General features: G+C 37.4%; 1 protein-coding gene across 1 annotated transcript; it reads left to right on the top strand.

The window, feature by feature from the left end:
* The first annotated feature begins 11,341 nt into the window (after positions 1-11,341).
* LOC134358549 (transcription factor Sox-7-like) lies at positions 11,342-22,228 on the top strand. Its single transcript, XM_063070912.1, has 2 exons — positions 11,342-11,706; positions 19,805-22,228. The coding sequence occupies exons 1-2, from the start codon at positions 11,478-11,480 to the stop codon at positions 20,659-20,661; spliced, it is 1,086 nt and encodes a 361-aa protein (XP_062926982.1). The 5' UTR covers positions 11,342-11,477; the 3' UTR covers positions 20,662-22,228.
* Positions 22,229-22,250: the final 22 nt, after the last annotated feature.

Here is a 22,250-nt window from a genome sequence, read left to right on the forward strand (position 1 = left end):
GCCCGCATTTACCATGTCAGATGGCAGCTCATTCCACACTCCCACCACTGTCTGAGTGAAGAAATTCCCCCTAATGTTCCCCCTAAACCTTTCCCCTTTTGCCCTAAAGCCATGTCCTCTTGTATTTATCTCTCCTAATCTAAGTGGAAAGAGCCTATTCACATTTACTCTGTCTATACCCCTCATAATTTTGTAAACCTCTATCAAATCTCCCCTCATTCTTCTACGCTCCAAGGAATAAAGTCCTAACCTGTTCAATCTTCCCCTGTAACTCAACTCCTGAAGACCCGGCAACATCCTAATAAATCTTCTCTGCATTCTTTCGATCTTACTGATATCCTTCCTATAGTTAGGTGACCAGAACTGTACACAATACTTCAAGTTTGGCCTCAGCAATGTCTTATACAACCACCCCATAACAACCCAACTCCTATACTCAATACTTTGATTTATGAATGCCAGGATGCCAAAAGCCTTCTTTACAACCCTGTCTACCTGTGACGCCACTTTCAGGGAATTATGTATCTGAACTCCCAGATCTCTTTGTTCCAACGCACTCCTCAGTGCCCTACCATTTACTGTGTATGCCAGTGGTCCCCAACCACTGGGCCACGGACTGGTACCGGGCCGTGAGGAAATGATATGATTTAACGATACGAGTCAGCTGCACTTTTCCTCATTCCCTGTCACGCCCACTGTTGTACTTGAACACACACGAGGTCATTACCCACACGAGGTCATCAGTGACCCAAGTCGCAAATGACCCAAGATGTCCAAAGGATGTCCGTGACCCATTTGTGAATGTCCCCGGTGAATCATCCATGTCAGTGCGGGAAAAAGATCAACTCCTCGAGCTTGCAAATGACGGTGGGCTGAAAAGTATGTTTGACCTAACATCTCTGTCGGCATTCTGGATCAAAGTCAAGGCTGAATATACTGAGATCACCACGAAAGCACTGAAAACATTGCTTCCATTTCCAACATCATATCGCTGCAAAGCGGAGTTTTCTGCAATGAATGCAACGAAAACTAAATTGCGGAATAGACTGGACATAAGGAACCCCCTTCGAGTATCGCTGTCTCCCATCACCCCTTGATGGGACCGTCTTGTTGCAGGGAAACAAGCCCAGGGTTCCCACTGATTCAGCGATATTGTGTGTTGCAATGATTTTATATATTCATACGAGGAAAATATGCACTGTGTGTTTAATATCCAAACGTTACTTAAAATGTTATGATTCTATTGACTTGTAAGTGACTTATAATTGACCTATCACTAAATTCATGCGAGGAAAATATGCGCTGTGTTTAATATTAAATTCATTAGATAAACCCTTTTAGAAACGAGATTGAGTGTATTAGCCACTTATAAGTGACTTATAGTTGACTTATCACCTATATTCCGGTCGTGATTAACACCACCAAGCCCCACACACCCCCCACCACCCCGGGTCGGCCGGTCCACAAGAATATTGTCAATGTTAAACCTGTCCGCGGTGCAAAAAAGGTTAGGGACCCCTGGTGTATGCCCTACCTTGATTTGTCCTTCCAAAATGCAACACCTCACACTTGTCTGTATTAAATTCCATCTACCACTTTCTGGCCCATTTTTCCAGAAGGATACATTAGAAAAGAGAGAGGAGTAAAAAGTTTGCTCAAGGTTAAAGCCAGGGCAGCTGGAGGTGCACCAACCATACAGGGAGTATTTAAAATCGTCATCGTGGCTATCCCTTGAGGTCAAGGATGATGATCTTCATTCTGAAGAAGTGGCCCACAGAGTGAAAACGCCTGTGCGTGTATTTGCTTAATGTATACTTGATGCTGCACTCCAAGAAGCACACGATACTTCACAAATCAACCAACTGATTCTAATGGCATGGAAACCACGACAATTGGAGCTGACGAACCAAAAGGCCACAACTGCGGCAGCAAGGAGATCCCAGGAGTTTGCAGATGCGGAGGAGGGAATGGGGATAAGGATGAGAAAGGCAGTAGAAAAATTGAAAGAATGTGAAACTTTTAAAATCAAGGTGTTGCAGAATTGGAAGGCATTGTATGTTACAAGCATAGGTGTTATGTTAACAAGCACAGGGGTGTGGGTCAGTGGAATAATGAGATTTAGAATATTGGAAGACAATGTATGTTACAAGCATATTGAATGTTGGAAGACAATTTGCAAGTATTGGATTGGAATACTTGGAGGATTGGAAGACAAGATTCAAAGCATATTTATAATCAAAGAATGTTTAAATGGTACACCTTGAAATTTGTCTGCTTACGGGCAGCCACAAAGCAAGTTAAGTTACAAGCATAGGGGTTATGCTAATAATATGTTAAGAAGCAATGGTGTTATGGGTCAATGGAATAATGAAATTTAGAATAAGGATAGCAGAGTTTTGGATAATGTCAAATCATGCAGGATAAAAGAATGGCAGACAAGAGAGTATTGGAATAGGCCAATCGACATACAACAAAGGCATCAGTTTCAGCAACCAATACAGTAATGCATACATGGGTGATGTAATGGTAAATGCAAGTAGCTTTGGTGATGATGATATGGGTGGGACAATAAAGGCTAAAGCTGCAAATTTACAGGTTCACATTCAGACTGATCAGGGAAGGAGATGGAGTGGGTGGTTTTAGAATCAAAGGTGTTGGTCGGTACCGATGAATATGGCCTTATTCTTCCTAACATTTAATCAGAAGAAATAATTGATATTTAAGGCCTATGAAGGATATTAGAATTGACTGTTGTCAGTAGATACATACAACACTGATCAGGGATAGTACATAAATAAGAACTAAGAAGAAAGTGATTAAAGTTCTATGCATAACCTTACAAATGATGGCATGGGAGCAGAGAGAAAGCTATTCTAAATAATTATCTAGCTATTACTGGATAAAATTATAGTTAACGGTATCTGATGTCCCTTCACAATATAATAATGTACACAAGGGAGTCAGTTTAGCAGGAAGAAATACATTTTTGTTTTGGTGCAAACTAAGTGAAATGACAATAAGTACAAAGACTGGTGCAGAATACTTGTGCTGATGAACTTCAGTCATGATTTCTCATGGATGAAATATGATGTATAGCATAATTGAAATGTTGTTCAAAAATGCAGGTAGAAAAAGAGAAATGGAGGCAGGTGGTGGTTTTATTTAAGGAAAATGAAGGATGTCCATAGGGGTCAAAAATGAAGTGTGTTTAGAGTTAAGAAGCTAAAAGAACACTATCACACTAATGGGGATATCCTACCTGCTACCAAACAAAGAAAAAGAACCAGATCTGAAGATACATTAGAGATGTGCTAGAATGGTAATATGGAGGACTTCAATTATTCCAATATTAACATACAGAACAATGGGTACAAACTTTGAAAAATTCATAACTTTTCTTTCATCAGGAATTTTGTGGTGCAATGAAGAAATGGGAATTGCTGGATCTAACTTTGAGAAATTATGTCTTTTTGATCTGTGCATTTGACATTATTTGAGAAACATAAGCTATAGATCCCTCCTGACCCAATTCTCAACCATGAGTGATGACAGCTGCAACATCCTAATTGCAGTCTTCACAAGAATCACAGTGGCCAGAAAACAACTCCATGTTTGGACTTGCCTTAGACCAATACTCCTTCTGCTGTTTATCACCCTAACGCTGTGCTCCTCTTCCTTGAACAACTCATGGAAAGATATTAATGTTTTAGCAAGGACTGGTATAAAATTACATACTGTATGTAATGTACCTGAGATCTGTGACATTTTCCAGTTTGCAGACACAAAGTTCACAACTACTCTCTCTCCAAGATAGTTTATTCATATTCAGCTCTAATTCTTGACGTTGGACCTCATGTTTTTCCCCTCAAGAAAGCATCCCTTCCCTGATTCAATATGTCATCAGAAACTGCAATATTTCCAAGCACCCTTCCTCTGTAACTAATACATAATTTCAAGAACAAAGGCACAAAGAAATACCTAGTAGCACTTACAGGCACAGAGTAGAGAACACTAATTAGTGGGCAACTTTTGTGCTTGGTCTGAGATCTTGAATCTTCAAAATACCCTTTTCCTCAATTGACTAAATGTTGTATTGGTACATTGCAGGGATCTGACATATAGCTGCTGGTTAATGGGACTTTCCTGTACTTCTGAAAGTAATTGTATCACCCTGTTAGAGTGACCTCTACTTTATCCTGAGGCTTTATAAGATGTTGCTCAGACTGCACTTGGAGTACGTTAGCAGTTCTTGACCACTTATCTAAGAAAGGATACGCTGGCATTGGAGAGGGTCCAGAGAAGGTTCACAAGAATGATCCCAGGAATGAAAGAGTTAACTTACGAGGAATATTTGATGGCTCTAGGTCTGTATTCACTGAAGAATGGGGGAGGGGATCTCATTGAAACCTATGGAATGCTGAAAGGCCTAGATAGAGAGCGAATTTATGAGAGGGTGTTCCCAAAGTGGAGCAGAGAGCTCAGCCTCAGAATTGAAGAACATCCATTTAGAACAGCGATGAGGGTGGTGAATCTGTGGAATTCATTGGGTATATCCTTGATGAGTAAGAGTCCAAAGGTTATGGAAAAAGGCACGATAATGGAGATGAGCCAGGGATAATAAATCAACCATGGTGGAATGCTGGAGCAAACTCGATGGGCCAAATAGCCTAATTCTGCTCTTATTTCTCATCTTTCCTTTAAAATTCAGGACAGTGGACTTTTTGTGCGAGTTAGACGCTATTCCAAGTTCAGTGTTCATAGATTACATTTGCTTTGATATTATATAGGTTTTTTTTGACTGCTTCAAAAATGTACTTCCTTGCCTTGTGGATTGCAGAGGGTGTATTCCTATTCTCCATTTTAACTTTCAATCAACTTTAAATGAGATTGCAAAGTTGTGCTACGTGTTCTACTTCGTTACAATTGAAATAATGGGCTGTCTCGAATGGACACAGTTGAGCAGAAAGGTTGCCCTGACAACGATAACAGGGTTCTCACCATCAGGTGATTCTGGCCTAATGAAGCACCCCTCCGTTCGCTCTGAGCATACACAACTGTATTCCATACTAAGAATTCTCTCGCATTTCTGACCAGTTCCACGGCAATGGTAATATTATACAAGACCATAAGATATTGGAGCAGAATTCGGCCATTTGGCCCATCGAGTCTACACCACCATTTCATCATGGTTGATCCAGTTCCCTCTCAGCCCCAATCACTCAGTATGCCAGCGAATGCAAACTCCAGAGAACGTATCCCTCAACATTCTAAAATCTGTGCCGTGACAATTTATTTAAAACACTATAATCAATCCATCAATGTTTCTCAGGCTTCACTACACGTACTGAATTCATGGCTTCAAAACTTTATGATTACCACGTCAATGTGGCTTCACAATACATCGTAAATATTTTCTACGGACTCTTCAATTGTACGAACATATCAGCAAATTATCAAGTGTTCTTTAAACATCTGCGAAAGGAATTTTTTTTTTCCTTTTAGGGATGGCTTCGCTGTACTTCTCCCCACTATAATAAACAGAAAATTTCCACTTGTTCTAATATGCAGATACTAACTGTTCCTGCAGCTCTACTACTTCCCCAAACTCCTCTTCCCACTCACCAAGGCTGGCGTCCGCCTATCAGGCTTGGGGCGTGTTTCTTTTATGAATTATATATCCCTTCCTACGCTTCAAGTCTTTGCAGCCTCACGTCCTTTTCGCCAATGTGTACATAGATTCTTCCGACAACAGTGGGAAATAATAAATCAACTCAACAAGACTCTGAGCTGAGAATACGACCTCCAACAGCTCCACCAAACTGACCCGAACTTCTACAGTTTACAACCCAGTTTAATCAGCCACCCGGCCCTGCGCAGCATCCCTCAAAATAGTTAAACCTTCACAACCAAAACCAGATAGATTACGACCAAACGGGCATAGGATAGGCATTTGAAGACATATTTACAGGCAAACGCAGTAGAAAACAAGAAGGAGATTTTACTTCACAATTAATATGTGGATATTATATTCTCCTATGTGGGGGGGAAAGTTTTTTATTGATTATTTTATAAGCCCTTCAAACTTATTCCACACTTGTCAGCAGTCCAAAGCATAAAAAGTTCACCTTTCAACACCAACCACTCCGTGGATGGTCATTTTAACATCCAACAGCATGAACCCGTTGCTTCGGCGAGCAGCAACTCCACCCCCAGCGTCATGGAAGAACAAGCACTCCCTCCCCGCCCGGACACGACCCGCCTTTCCACAGAAGGCGAGGTTATAGCGGGAACCCCGGCCCCAGCACCTGCGTCAGCCCGGAGGCATCACGTCAGCTTCGGCTCCATATCAGCATTACCCGCTGCGTGGACTCCAACATCTTCCACTGAGACCCCAAGCCTTTTCCGTGACCGGCCTGGAATTGTGTTTGAAACAAATACAGAAACGTCTGGGTTTTAAATGCTGGAATTTTATGTACTTGTGGTGTGCAATAGTGATTCGCAAACCCAGCCTGCGAACAGCAATGATAGGACATGAGAAACAAGTATTAAATTTTACTCTTTGACTTAATTCAAAACTGTTGTCTCAGGAGATAAAGTAAAGTAAAATTTATTACCAGAGGCACCACATACTGTACAACCCGGAGATCCGTTTTCTGCGGGCATACTTAGCAAAACTATAGAACAGATACTAAACAGGATCTGTAGACTGTAAACATAAGGAACTGTAAGCTGTAAACGAACTGTGTAAATGCAGATAATAAATAACTAAATGGCAATAAATAATGAGCATGAAATAACAAGCTAAAAGTCCTCAAATGAGTGTAGTTATCCCTTTTGTTCAAGAGCCTGATGGTTGAGGGGTAGTAACTGTTCTTGAACCTGGTGGAGTGAGTCCTGAGGCTCTTGTACCTTCTACCTGATGGCACCAGAGAGAAAAGAGCATGGCCTGGGTGCTGAGGAGCTTTGACAATGGATGCAACTTTTCTATGACAATGTTTCATGTAGATGTGCTCAATGGTTGGGAGGGTTTTACCCATGATGCACTGGGCCAAATCCGCTACCCTTTGTAAGATTTGCCGCTGATGTTCCCATACCAGGCCATAATGCAGCCAGTCAGCACACTTTTAACCACACATCTATAGAAGTTTGCCAAGGTTTTTGATGACATGCCGAATCTGCAGATTTCTGAGGAAGTAGAGGCGCTGTTGTACTTTTTTCACAATAATATTTTTATGATGAGTCCAGGTCAGGTCCTCTGAGACTGTGACAACTAGGAATTCAAAGTTACTGACCCTCTCCACCTCTGATCCTCCGATGATTACTGGTTTATGGACCTCTGGTTTCCCTCTCTTGAAGTCTACTGTCTGTTCCTCGGTTTTATTGACATTGAGTGAGAGGTTGTTGTTATTGCATCACTCAGCCAAATTTCCAATCCCCATTCTGTATGCTGATTCCTCACCAACTTTGATACAACAGTGGTGTCATCAGCAAACTTGTATACGGTGTTGGAGCTGTACTTAACCACACAGTCATAGGTGTAAAGTGAGTAGAGCAGGGCACTAAGTACACATTCCTGCAGTGTTCCTGTGCTGATGGAGATTGTGGAGGAAATTCTTTTGCTCAAGTTGACTTGGGTCTACGGGTTAGGAAATCCAGGATCCAATTGCATAAGGGGATATTGAGGCCTAGATCCTGGTTTACTATTAGCTTTGAGGGGATGATGGTGTTAAATGCCGAGCTGTAATCGATAAAGGGCACCCTGATGTATGCAATTTAGCTATCCAGATGTTCCAGGGTTGTGTGAAGAGCCAAAGAGATGGCATCTGCTGTAGAGACATTGCTTTGTTGGGCAAATCGGAGCAGATCCAAGTCACACTCAGCCAGGAACTGATCTGCTTCAACAGCAACCTCTCAAAATACTTCATTATTGTGGACGTAAGTGCCATTGGGCCATAGTCATTTAGACAGGTTACCACAATAACATACAGTAAGGAATTAAATTTGCATCTGTCAATGTTGTATTCATACTAAGATATGAATATATCGGACATATAGCAGTAGGTTATTGTCAAATCTCTAAATTGTAACCAAAAATATCAGATTTGCATAAAATCGGCAGATCGAAGCAGATCGGCCACTTACACCCATTAAGTTGGCAAAGCTTGATTACAGGCTATCTAGTGATGGGACATCCGTCCTAATGCAGCTGATCTCTTCATACCTGGGGAAACCTGGCCCTAAATCTGTGCCAAAGGATAAATTGCTTTGAGGAGGAACCAATTACAAGTTAATTTTCTCTCTATTCATTCAATTTGATTGAGTTAAATACTCTGATGTGAAAGGTGACGTGGTAGTATGAAAAATCACATCTAAACAAACAAGAATCATTAGCTCCATGTAACCACCAGTGACAAAGTCCCTCTGGCCAAAACTACCTTCTACACCAAATCATTTATAATTTTTCCAACCGAATATTTATTTGTAAAGACATCTTTACTTTCAGGAAATCAGAGCATGAAACTCTTGTAGATATATACCAAAATAATCAAAGCTAAACTATATAATATTATATCAAAAGAAGACAAAATGGGAGATAAATTAATGTCATTTCAACTCCAACAGTTTACTGCAAGTCTATTTCCAGTACCCCTCTCACAAACAATCTGTGAATTTGTGTTAGATGAAATTCTTTGAATACAATGCTGTGGAACCAACACTGTGGAGCTGTTTTTACTTTGCACAAGTACCCAGAGTTAACAGCTCTTCTTTCCAGGTATTAGTGCTACAGATTGGCCCTTCATGGGCCTAGCATGAACAGCAGGAAGAAATCGACCAGGAACATTGGTCTTTTCCCATGAGGTGAAGCAGCTGGGGGCATTGAGGATTCCAGTACATACAGGAGTTGAGAAGAACATTGACACAGTGAGGCAATGTCCTGCACAGGTTTTTGCTCACTTCTGGCCATTTTATGCCTAACTGGTGCCTGGGAGGAAAATTCGATACCATGCTCCTTGTATAGAGAAAACATATTTATTCATTAGTACAGCACTTATAGTTGAATAATTAAACTAATTCACTCACGTCACTGCAAAATCAGGAAGTTGAGAAGACCTGAAAAAATGTAATGTTAAATGGGGAAGTCAGGAAAATAGGAATACAGAGATGCTAGTGTTCTTAGCAAATCCAAACATACGCCGTTTCGTCTACCATTTATTAGCTAGTACTTTTGTACGACGTGGTGTCTACTATTTCTTTAGGACAGTTGTCTCAATTGTCCTATGAGCTTCTACTCTGCTAACGGTCCTAAAGAGTCCAAATCCACCCCACCCCTTAAATATCAACTGGAGTTATATTACGATTAGAAAAGTAATGAAATGAGAATCACCTGTGCAAATCTCCAGTTAGTGATATTGAACAGAAATTCCTGGTGGAAATTCAGAAATGGTTGGTATCTGAACATCCATCTCAATATATCATCTATTGAGAATTTACGGCTGTAAATTAATCAAATGATTCATCCAAGGTTGGCCTCAATTGTGCTGTCCAAGTGGAAGTTTATTAATACAATACCAAAAAAACAGAAGTTATTACAGATATACAATGAGATTATGTACCTTGTTTTCTTGCATAACCAATGCATTAAAGCTAGATTTCTGTAGATGTTTGACTTCCAAATGACCTATGAGCTTCTACTGTGCTAACCGTTGTGAAGAGCCCTTTGATGTCAATTGGGGTCACATGAAGATCAGAAAGTAATGAAATGAGAAACAAGCAGAATCTCTTGGGTTAATGAAATGAGATTCTCCTGTCCAAGCCTCCAGATAATGATATAATGGCAATTACAGTATATCACTGGTCATGGGAGGGCATCCTAGCTATTAGTTCTCCTGCTTTCTCCATCATCTGCCTATTCTCCTGCAATTTGTTATAGTCAAACTACACTATTCTCACTTAAAACCAAATCCTAAAAAAGCAGAAATTCTGAAACAAAAACAAAAATGGTATAAATATTCAGCAGATCAGGCAGCATCAATGGAGGGAGAAAGTTATTGATCTGGAATTTTAGCTCTTTTTTTTTTCTCTTCAAACAATGCTTGATCTGATGAGTATTTCCAGGATTTTCTGTTTTTTATACATTTCAGATACCTACACTTATTTTCACTTGACGAGGGTTCAGATTAAGAAAGAATCTAAACGGAAGATTTGGTTGAAAGTGGATGAGTAGGAAATAAAACAAAAATAGATCTTTATAAGGGCTGCTGTTATTGTAACAAAACATGAATTTCTATTTTTATAGCACCAATGACTGAGATCAAATAGCAACCCACTATTACTCTGGAACAAAACATAACGTAGGAATCAGTAAAGTTGCAAGAAATTATGTCTCTTCTAGAGGGGAACTAAAGCTTAAACTTACTTCATTACTCTCTTTTACTTCATTTCATAAATAAGCATACGTTGTCTGAAAAAATCAGATAATTTTTGTAACATTATCTTGTTTTAATGTCATCTTCATATTTCCAATGTTATTTTTACAAGCATTATTGTTAAGCTAGATAGAGGTGGAATTATGTAATGCAGGGGAAAGGGCCAGACACTGAATTAACATTGAAGCTCTAGTTATGTGATTGGCAAAGCCATCGGCACCCTAAGTAAATTGTTTCCTTACAGTTAATGTCATGGTTGGATCTTCTCCTTTTCTCTTTTCCTTCCTGATTTGCACATATCTGGTAGTTTGTTTGATAATCGGACAACAGAAACTAAGTCAAACAACTAGAATAGGAATATTAAAATCTATAGGAAATCACACATTTGTAGACTTTTGTAGAGAGGTGGCAGAAGAATCAGTGGGAGTTAATGATAGTATAGATTACAGGCAAATAACTAGGGAAATGGGACCAGTAGGACTGCCCAGGGAGCCAACGTTAACTAAATGGCCCAAATGGACTTTGTATTAAAGAAATATAAAAAATATGTACCAATTTTGAATCAGGTAGAAATAAGAATGGAAAATTTATCATCAGAAAAATTCATAAAGTCTTAGAGATATAAAATTAGTAAAAGAGTGACAACAGAAAAGTACTATGACAAAGTACAACTATGTTTTGAGTAGTTGAATTATGCCAAATCCACTTTGGTTTAAAATACATAGCTGGAAAATCACCTGAATTAATCTAAAGGAAATCTATTTCCTTGCTCTGTTGTTTTAAGTTTGTTGCTACAAGTCTGAGCTGTTTGGTTGTAGCACTAGTTAAAGGGAGGAGCTTCTATTAAAAACAGGCTCATGGTCATTGGTTAAAGTTGTCATCAACTGACACAGGGAATAAATGAATCAGGGAGACTCTGTTCCTGATTTGGGACTTCAACTCACCAGCTTTAAGTATCAGCACCACTGTGATTTAGTCCTACTTGCTTTTATATAATTTTCAAAAAAGTTGTATAGATTATTTCTGATAAAAGCAACCCAATTCACAGTGATGTCTACAATAATGAGTCCATACTCATGGTCAGAGGGTTTGGAAACTTCTGTGAGAGAAGAAAAACCCAGGGCTGGACTCGCATGTCACGAATCTTCAGCCAGAAACAAAGCTGAGCCACGAATCCGGAGACCCATGAATGCCTTCATGGTCTGGGCGAAGGATGAGAGGAAAAAACTTGCCATCCAGAACCCCGATTTACACAATGCAGAACTTAGCAAAATGCTGGGTAAGTGTTGAGAAAAAGAAAATATCCTGAGGTAAATTTTACTTACAATGATAAACAAAGCGTCCTTTATGTTAAATAACTACGAAAGTAGAAGCATTTTTAAATAGTAACATCTATAGTATGTTTTATTTCCATCTTCACTGTAAGCTTGAGCAAATAGACACCAGAAAGCCATCAGAATTAAGTTGTATTAAATAGCAGCTGTAGCAAGTGACAAATTTTTATTGATTTAATTTATTTACTTATACGTATTTGGAAAGTACCACCAGGAAGTACTTACTCCACTAACACACACACAAATATCTATACAGCGCCCAGATCTGGCTAATCAAAAAGGCTGAAAATTTTATCTGAATTTCAACACATACAATCATTTGTCACAAATACAGAGATCCAATTATTTCAGTTTTGAAATTCCACATTAAGTGTGAGTCAGCTATTTGTGAAAAGTATTTTAATTTCAATATCATATTTCATATTAAGGAAAAGTTACAATTTCTGCACTCATTTTACAACAAAATGTAATAACTTTTAGCAACTGAACATTAAAGTAATTAGAGAGCTAAATTTCACATCTGCAGGATAGTTATTGACCAAAAAATCCCTCGAGTTTAAATTTACTTAGCCGAATTTTAATAAATATGGTTGCATAGATTATATGAAAAATCAAAGATTTAAATTAAGTACATGCTGCTTTTTTATTCAATAAAACTGTATCATTACATGAAGTTAAGTAAGTAGCAGTTTTACCGTGTAATTATTGTTGCTATTTAGAAAATACCAATGATCAATCCTGAATTAATATTTGAATGAGAGCTATACTTATTCTTTCAGAATTATATTCATTTTTCCCCAATCCTAAGGGCAACAAATAAGATTTAACTTGTTTTAAGTTGGTATATGCAGTCCAACTAAAAAGGAAAACTTTTCTTTTGCCACCATTTTGAAAAATCACTAGCTAGTGTATTATTTACAGAGCGTAAAATCATTATTAACTTCAATTTTAAGTCCCATTGGTTTTTTCACTTTTATTTGTTGATTCTTTCAGATGTAATTTTTTCATATAATGTCAGGCATGGATAACACATTTAAATTTTAAGAAGAAATAAATGCAATGCAGCCTCTTTTCACGAAACTGACCTCTCAGGCAGGGGAAGTCTCTGGCTAAAACAGAAGTGTATAGTAAATGTAGTTCATATAATTAACACAAACCTAAGTAAAAATATATATTTTTTGACAAATGCTATGAACCAATCTAAAAGGTATTTTTCCAGATAATCTTAGTATATAGCCTTATATTGTACGATCTGAAATGCTCTGCCTCTAACTACACAGATGATGTAGATTTGAAATTTGCTTTTTTATTTTATCTGCTTCTTACCTGAAGATATGCATTTTGATTTAGGGTGGGTTTGCCAGTCCTCTGCTATCTCAGGTGGATTAGTAGACGAAATACTTTGGAACTTGAACATCATCATGTTATTCAATACCTCAAAACTATTGTAATATTAAATCCTTCTTTCGTAAAACAGTGTTTTACCAGCAGCATTCAGTTCATAGTTAGCAATAGGAAAACTATTTCCAGGGACAGTGGGCTGACTGAGTTATGTCCTTTCTTTTTCATGGCTGGTGTTCTGTAAATAATTACAATAAGGAAGATAGCAATACAGTAGCAGAACATTGGAATTAACATTTTTTTTCATGCATCTATAATAAAAGCTAAAATATTTCAATGTTAGTAAAGGCTCCAGTTTAACTTTATACAAGAGTTGATCCTGTTAGGACCATTTTCTCTCAAATCCTGCCTGCTTTATAATGAAGGTCACAATGCTTTGGGTCATGGTGTTCTCTCCTGTGTTATTGAGTGACCACATTAATTCACATTTTTCTAAAATAATAAATTCTTCAAACAAATTTGATAAAAATGGAAGATGCTGGAATACATAACTGATACAGCGTTTCTGAGTGATATAGCTTCTAGAATTATAAAAAGAGAAACAAGGGATGGAGATGAATCGGATCTTATATCCCAGAATGCATGTATTACAAAGAAAGGGGGGAAAAAGTAAGGATAGGGGCAAATTGATTCCAAAAAGAAAACTAAGCATAAATAGCCGAGGTGCAAGAGTGCACATTGCTCCTGCATTTTGTTTGCAAATATTTATCACGTTCCAGAAGATTCATTCAGTTCATGCTGCCAAAAAGAGATAATCATGGAAACAGAAAGGAAGTTACCAAATCCAAAGAAAGCATTGTGCCACAAAATGATATTGAATTATCGGTCACAAAATGAATCAAATAGATCAATGAGATACTGTGCAATTTTTTAAGGCAAATTGACTTATTAATGCCTCTTTCTGGCATATTCATAAAAGGAAATTTTGGAACTTGGTAAATGCCTTATACACTTCTACCCATTTTTTATTACTAATTATTTTCCGGTTTTGTATCCAAGAGATTAGTTTAAACTGAGAAATAGAGCTGATCTGATTTTGACTAAACTCATTTTTATTATATACAAGAAGAATTTTCAATTGTCATTTTGTATCTGTTAAATAAATACATTAATTTAATCCCATAAAAACTGTAATACAAAAGTTCTGCAGTGATAGTACAGGCATTCTTTTTAGACCATATAAAATTAGCTTATTCTTCCTTTTCATTTTTACAGCACTGTTGGTATACTGTTAATAATTGTCATCAGTCGTATTGTTAATAATTTTTATCAGTTGCAAGTCAGTGTTTTGATAGTTTTATCTGAGACTTGCTTTGCTGCCATAAGCAGAGTGGAGGTACCATAGTGTCACAATATAGCCAGATCATCTACATTCAGCCAGGATAATACAACGGTTTATGGCTGCAGAGCAGCAGGGACATGGAGCAAATCTCAGCCAGTTTAACACATTTCTAGCACTTTTACTCAGGAAACAAAATCAAAATTAAAACAGCAGGTGCCAAATACAGTAACAAAAAGAATATTTGAACCATTAAATGGAATCTGTGGTGAGATAAATAAGTTAGATTTTGATAGGGGAGGTTTATTATTTGGGAATAGACCTTTTATCAGTCCTTCGCCCACACCTGAAACAACTTACGTTTTCTCTCCACAGATGCTGACTGACTCATTTTTTTCCCAACATTTTGTTTTTGTTGTGTTTGAGCTTATTCTGGAATTGTTACTAGCTGTGCGAGACCCTGTCAATGGGAGCTGATAGTTTGAGCAAGGCACTTGGCCCAAATGTAAATTGGTCTAAAAATAGGCTAAACTTAGCCAGGCTGCGAAAGTTGTAACAAATCAGTTGCTATTAGAACTATAAATTCAGGCCATAATATGGGATCTCAATCAAAATTTCATAGAGCTTCCTGACAAATTCTTGGTTTACCTATTTTGTTTGCAGCTCTCTAATCATCCTATTCAAAACTACATCATTCAACAATAGAAGGAGTAATGTTTCTTCTATTGGAAGTGCTAAAGATACTTGCAAAATTGCAGCAAGGGATGTACTTTCCTTCCAAATTTTAATTTAATTTACACCAATGAATGTTTTTACCAGAGGAAATCAAGGCAATTTCCAGTTGACTACTCTTGTGAAGAATGCCACTTTATGAGCTCTGGAATGGTTCCACGGGACTGGAAAATTGCAAATATTACTCCATTCTTTAAGAAGGAAGGATTGGCAGAAGAAAGGAAATTATAAGCCAGTTAGCCTGACTTCAGTGGTTGGGAAGATGTTGGATTCAATTATTAAGTATGACATATCGGGGTACTTGGAGGCACTTGAGAAGGTAGGCCAAAGTCAGCATGGTTTCCTTAAGGGGAAATCTTAACTGATAAATCTGTTGAAATACTTTGAGGAAATAACAGGCAGGATAGACAAAGGAGAGTCAGTGGATGTTGCTTACTTGAATTTTCATAAGGGCTTTGACAAGGTGCCATACAGGAGGCTGCTTAACAAGATATTACAGGAAAGATACTAGCATAGAAGATAGGCTGACTGGCAGGGGGCAAAAAGCCAAAATAAAGGGGGGCTATTCTGGTTGTCTGCCAGTGATTAGTGGTGTTCTGCAGGCGTTGGAATTGGGACCAGTTCTTTTCACATTATATATCAGCAATTTGGATGACGGAATTGATAGCTTTGTGGTCAAATTTGCATTGATACAACGTTTGTAGATGGAGGGGCTATTTTCTAAATGGGGAGAAAATTTAAAAAAATCAGAGGTGCAAGGGGACTTGGGAGTCCTTGTGCAGGATTCCCTCAAGGTTAACATGCAGGTGGAGTTGGTGTTTTTTTTTATTAAGTGCAATTGTGAACAATAGCCAGATCAGATATGCTGATCGAGTCAACTAGTTCCCAAAGAGAACTCTGATAGGCCAATCAGATGGTTCACTGCTGCTCAGCGATAACAGGCACAATGGTCGCTAGCCCCTGTACCCCAGAAACACACCTGAGCAGTGCGGCGGAGGTATGTGCTATGCATGACCTGATCTGAAAGCATCATGTTGACTCATAACAGATCGTGTTCACGGTGGAACAGCTTAGTCAAGGATGGGGTGATCAGCACAGATGGACAAATTATACGTCCACTACGCCGTCAAAGAAAGACAAATGCAATGTTAGTATTCATTTCGAGACACCCAGAATATAAGAGCAAGGATGTGATGCTGAGGCTTTAAAAAAACATTGGTCGGAGTGCATTTGGAGTATTGTGAGCAGTCTTGGGCCCCTTATCTAAGAAAGGGTGTACTGGAAGTGGAGAAGGTCCAGAGAAGGATTATGAGAATGAATCTGGGAATAAAAGGGTTAATGGACAAGCAGCATTTGATGGGTCTAGGCCTGTACTCGCTGGAGTTCTTAAGAATGAAGGGGGATCTCATTGAAATCTATTGAATATTGAAAGGCCTAGAGAGAGTGGACATGGAGAGATGTTTCGTATAGTAGATGAGTCTAGGACCAGAGGGCACAGCCTCAGGATAGAGGGATGTTCATTTAAAACAGAGATGAGAAGGAATTTCTTAAGCCAGAGGGTGGTGAATCTGTGGAATCCATTGCCACAGATGGCTGTGCAGGCAAAGTCATTGAGTAAATCTAAAGCAGAGGTTGATAGGTTCGTGGTTAGTCAGCGCATCAAAGGTTACAGGGAGAAGGCAGGAGAATGGCATTGAGAAAGATAATAAATCAGCCAAGACTGAATGACAGAGCTAGTGGCCTACTTTGCTCCTATGACTTATGGTCTTATGGAGTTTGAGGTAAAATTATACAAAGTAATTTAAGGAAGGACTATAAGGCCTATTAGCCTCCTAAAAACCTCAATTTAAGAAATGAATTACCATTCCCTGTTAAAATAAGAGCTAGAATTCTCATGTTAATATTATCCACAATGATTTTGTCCTATCTAACTAACAAAGTATTAAGTTTTCGGTATTATTACTGATTGTTAAATTCTTCAAGCCACAATTTTAAACACTGTATATATTTTTAACTTGCTTTAGAAAATGGCATTTATCAAATTATAAGATACTAAACCAATTATTCAATAGTATCAAATACATGCGCTTTGACTGTAACTTTTTCCTCATGCTATTTGAATTAGTATTTATACAGATTTTTGATGATATTTTGCATATGACTGATACTGTATGGTTTCAACCAGCACAAATCTTGTCCCCTTGCTGTGACACTAAGATGGTATATAATTTTGATACTGGGTAATAACTAAATGATTCTAATGATGGGGGTTTTAGTTATATAAATACATTGGGCAACAGGGGCTGTTCTTTTTATAACAGAGGAAATTGCAAGTTTTTAAGATTATGGACAGTTGATAGAATCTATCCACATCAGCAGAGGGGTCAAGGAGAAAGCACGTCGAATGAAGGTGTCACACATAAAAATTGTTTTGCATGTGGTTCGAGTCTGGAATGTACTGCTGGGAATAATTGTGGATGCATTCTAAAAGGAGCTATACAGGAGCAGCTTGAACGTGCTGTAAGGAAATGATGAAAGTGTGTAACCATCGGAATTGTTCCTGCTTTGAGCGGGTGCAGACTTGATGGGTAAAACAGACTTCCTCCATATGGTAACTATTTTGTGAATCGCTGTGATAAAGTATGATAAATTTATGAATATCATTTCCTTGTAATTATATATCAGATTGGTACCCTCTGAATTTTATATATATAAAAGCCTTTCCTTTAGCAGTACATTTCATTATTTCCTTAAATGGCTCTACAAATTTTGTCAGACCCAAATGCCCATACCGGTCTGTAGTGGCAGTCCTCTGTGGGAGAATCTTTTTCTCTCTCTTGTATCTCACCATTGATATACATACAGACTGTCAATGTTAAATTGAACAGTCTATATTTACTCAATTCATTCAATTCCTTTTAGAAATAAAGCATTTTAGCTGAAAATGTTTCTTCATTGTATGTACTATGACTACGCTTTCAAGTGCTCCATATGACTGAAAGCAAAAACAAAAATTCTTTATTTAGAATACATAAATATACGGCAGGGATATCATCAGCTATTAAATTACAGAATAGTGCTGGACAATATCAGTTTACATATGCATCATTAAAAATTATTCTTTAATGATTTGAGATTAGACTGAGAAGGGATGATCTGTTGTTAAACAGTTCACCAGCAATAGTTTACAAATAATTAGGGTGAGGCCTGGAGAGTGATTGGAACCAGTGGAACAATACCTATTCAGGGAGATTAAAGCAGAACAAGCATTTACGGAGACCTTGGCAGCCATTCATTTTATTGTGTGAACTGTCAGCTAGTGTCAGGTCAGGTCAGGAGCACCAGCAGAAGACTGGGTGCCATTGATCACATTTTAACAATAAATATTAGTTAAGTTGGTACATGAAAATATTCAGTTCTTTTGTGTGATTTTTGTGTTTTTATGAGTTTTCGCAAATTCATTACTGTGCTGAGTTTTTTAAGGCAAGGTACTAAATAATAGTCACTCTTAAACTACCATTTGTTCCATATGGATAAATATCGTCTCCCTATTAGAGACAATCCATTTAATAAGGCTGCCAAATTTAAAGACATGTATATGAGCTACCACTGATGGACCAAGTATGTGGAAGATGGTGTTGTTGTTCATGATGACATATAGACGCAGTACGGAAATAATGTAGACAGATTTGAAGAAAGATTTATGAGTAGTTTAGTATACCAGATCTCTGGCTACAAAATATTTCTCTGTTCTGTTCAGTATCTTTGGTTCACCGCTCTTTCAAGGGAGGTATTTTTAGTGATTTTTCCCATTGAATATTACATCATTTTTCAAGCACACATCCTTGACAACTTTGACCATTTTGCCATTATACTCCTGCAGATAAGAGCTCCCTCATCTGGGCAGCATGAGGTTCTCACATCAAATACCAGATTAATTTGCATGATAAATGAAAATTCAGACTTCAGTTAGCTTCATTAGCCTTTAAAAACTTTACTACCTTTTTAAAAAAGGTTCAAGGGCAAGTAGGGCATTAGAAGAGGACATGTTGTTTTGTATTCACATAGTACAAATCTTATTTAGGTCTGAAACTTAATATATAAAATAAAAACATTGTAGTAATAAATCCTTTATTGTTCTTTTCTGTGTTTCCCTTTAAAATAAAAACATAATCAATTTTTGTTAATATCAAAATATAGCATCTTTATTTAATTGATGTATATGTTCTCAGGCTTCAGTTTCCAGCTAAACACTAGGCCGTACATGAAGTAGGTATGGGAGAAGGTACCTGGCATTGTTTAGTTTCACATCTGTATTTTACACAGATTAGATTTGATTTGTGAAGGAAAATGTGTCTGGGAACATTACCAGATAATGTGGTGAAGCATCACATGGTGAACTGTAAATCCAATATTAATTCTCATTTTATTTATGCTTATTCTTGGAGTTTATTACCTTTTATTGATACCACCTGAGCGCAAGTTGTATACTATTTCAAACATTCCTTTAAGTATCTTTAAAACTGTTGATGTTGTAATAAGTAAAACTATAATTGAACTGTCTGATAAAGAATCATAAATTGTGGATAAGTATTTGCTACATCTGATCTAAACCCTGCAATACATTTTAGGCAAATCATGGAAAGCCCTCACACCTTCACAGAAACGACCTTTCGTAGAAGAAGCTGAAAGATTACGAGTGCAGCACATGCAGGATCATCCCAATTACAAATACAGACCTCGGAGGAAAAAACAGATCAAACGACTGTGCAAACGTGTGGACCCCAGCTTCCTGCTCAACAACTTCCCCCACGATCAGACTGCTGTTCACAGTGGAAGAATTTGTAGGGGCCCTCTGGAGGAGGAAGAGGATAAAGGCTATCTAGCAACCTCAAGGCTTCCTGCAATCAGCAGATTCAGGGATGCACAGAGCACGAAGAATAACTTCGACAACTATGGGCTACCCACACCCGAGATGTCCCCTCTAGACGTAGTGGATGCTGATCACAGCTTCTTTCCACCTCCATGTACGGAAGATTCTCCTTCTCAGATGAATGGAGTGATATATCAGTCAGAATACAGCCAAAGCCCCATTCAATGTGGAAATCTCAATCAGATCTCTATCCCCCAAAACAGATCACCCATCATGCACCCTTCAGTCAGCCACCCTCCGCCGCCTCCTTATTATAACCGAATGCAACATCCAGCCTTCCAGCCCATGAATTCAAGCACCTCAGTCCACCTTTCTCCCCCACGGGACCACCATCACCTAGATAATCTGGAGCATATCAGCCAGGCTGAGCTGTTGGGGGAAGTGGACCGCAATGAGTTTGATCAATATTTGAACACCTCCAGTCAACTGCATCAAGCAGGGATGGTAATAAATTCACATTTACATGATGTGAGTCCATCGGGAGGCACAAATTCAGAGAGGAGTCTAATTTCAGTCTTAGCTGATGCTACTGCAGCATATTATAATGGCTCCTAGTCCCAATATTAATGCACTAGAACTTTACTGGCCAATAACAGTATTACTTACAAAGATCTTTGGACTGGAAATTTCCTCAGGGTTTTCAAATGAACCATTAGTTACTTTCATAAGTGAAGAACCAAGTTATTTATGTAGGTAAATTCTTTATGACATTTTTTAAATGGAAAAAGTTCTTGTGTGCGTGTGTGTGTTTAATGTTTGTAAACAGTTTATGATGCATTTAATATCCAATGACTACTTAAAATTTGTTAGTTTGCAAGCTTGTTCACTATATATAAGCATCTATACATAGCTCTTTATCAGCATTTTTCTTGTCATTATTTCATTATGTCCAAAATAAACTATCTAACATTTTTTAATACAAAGGAATATGTGTATGCTACTTCACAATTAGTGATCCTTATTAAAATCAGATGCTCATATGCTCATAAGTTTCAAAGACATACATACCCTCAGCGTCATTATTTGTAGGGAATAAATAAGGAATCACCCATTTTGATCATAAAAGGAATTTTACCTCCATTAGGTATTAACAGTTCAGATGGTGATTTACAGTATATTTATTTTAATTACTGTTTCATGAAACTTTTAAGTTTTATGTTTAATTTATCCTTTGTGGCAACTTTAAGCAAAAATATAAATATTTCCAATAAAAAATTTTATTCCAATAGATGATTTTTAGATGCACTTGCAACAAATGGGGAAACTAAAAATAATTACCTGGATATAACATTTTATTTCAAACTATGAAGCTTTCCAGAAATTGGACTTGAGATTGAAAATGTTCATACACTAAACAAAGACTTGTTTCAATTATTCATTAATTTTTATGAATTATTTGGGTTTCTCATAAATATCTACATAAAATTTAGAGACACAATATGGTTTGAAACATGTAGAGCCTTATGCACTTTAGCAGTTGTTTTATCAAGCTTACCAATATTTTAGAACTCTTAGAAATATATTTTCAAAGGGCTATTTGAAATATAGACCCAATTCATCACAGAATTTAGTTCCCAATGTATTTTTGAATAGCTATCAATGCTTAATTATATCATTGTCAAGGTGAGCCTCCTACAATTATCAGAAGGTGTTACTTTGGGGTTGCATTTTCAGAAAAATATGCATTGTCATACAGTCATTAATTTTGTTTTTGATACCACACCATAGTTTGTTCACAGTTTTGTCTGCTTTGTGTAATACGTACATACCTATTAAAGTATCAAATTAATGCTTTAAATTGATAAAATTTGTTTTAATACTGAAATTTGCAGATTACATAATTATGAAATGTCCTACTTTAATGTAACTGTATATTTCTAAACATGTATATTACTTTCCCAATTTCAGTTTCTATTTTAAAATGTTTGAAGTGGAGCAGTTGGAACAAATTTATAGCATTTCTAATCCAGTTGTGCAACTGCCAACTAACCTACAAATTCAAACTTATCTCTTAAATTAGTATACATTAGTGAAGTAATGTTCTGCTATAATTTAAAATCTATTCACAGAACTAAACTGTACTGAATATTGTTTCACTGATTTTTAAAATAAAGGAATGAGATTGACTAACCATGACTGATGTC

The sequence above is a fragment of the Mobula hypostoma genome, chromosome 2, assembly GCF_963921235.1.
Source record: "Mobula hypostoma chromosome 2, sMobHyp1.1, whole genome shotgun sequence".
NCBI lineage: Eukaryota > Metazoa > Chordata > Chondrichthyes > Myliobatiformes > Myliobatidae > Mobula > Mobula hypostoma.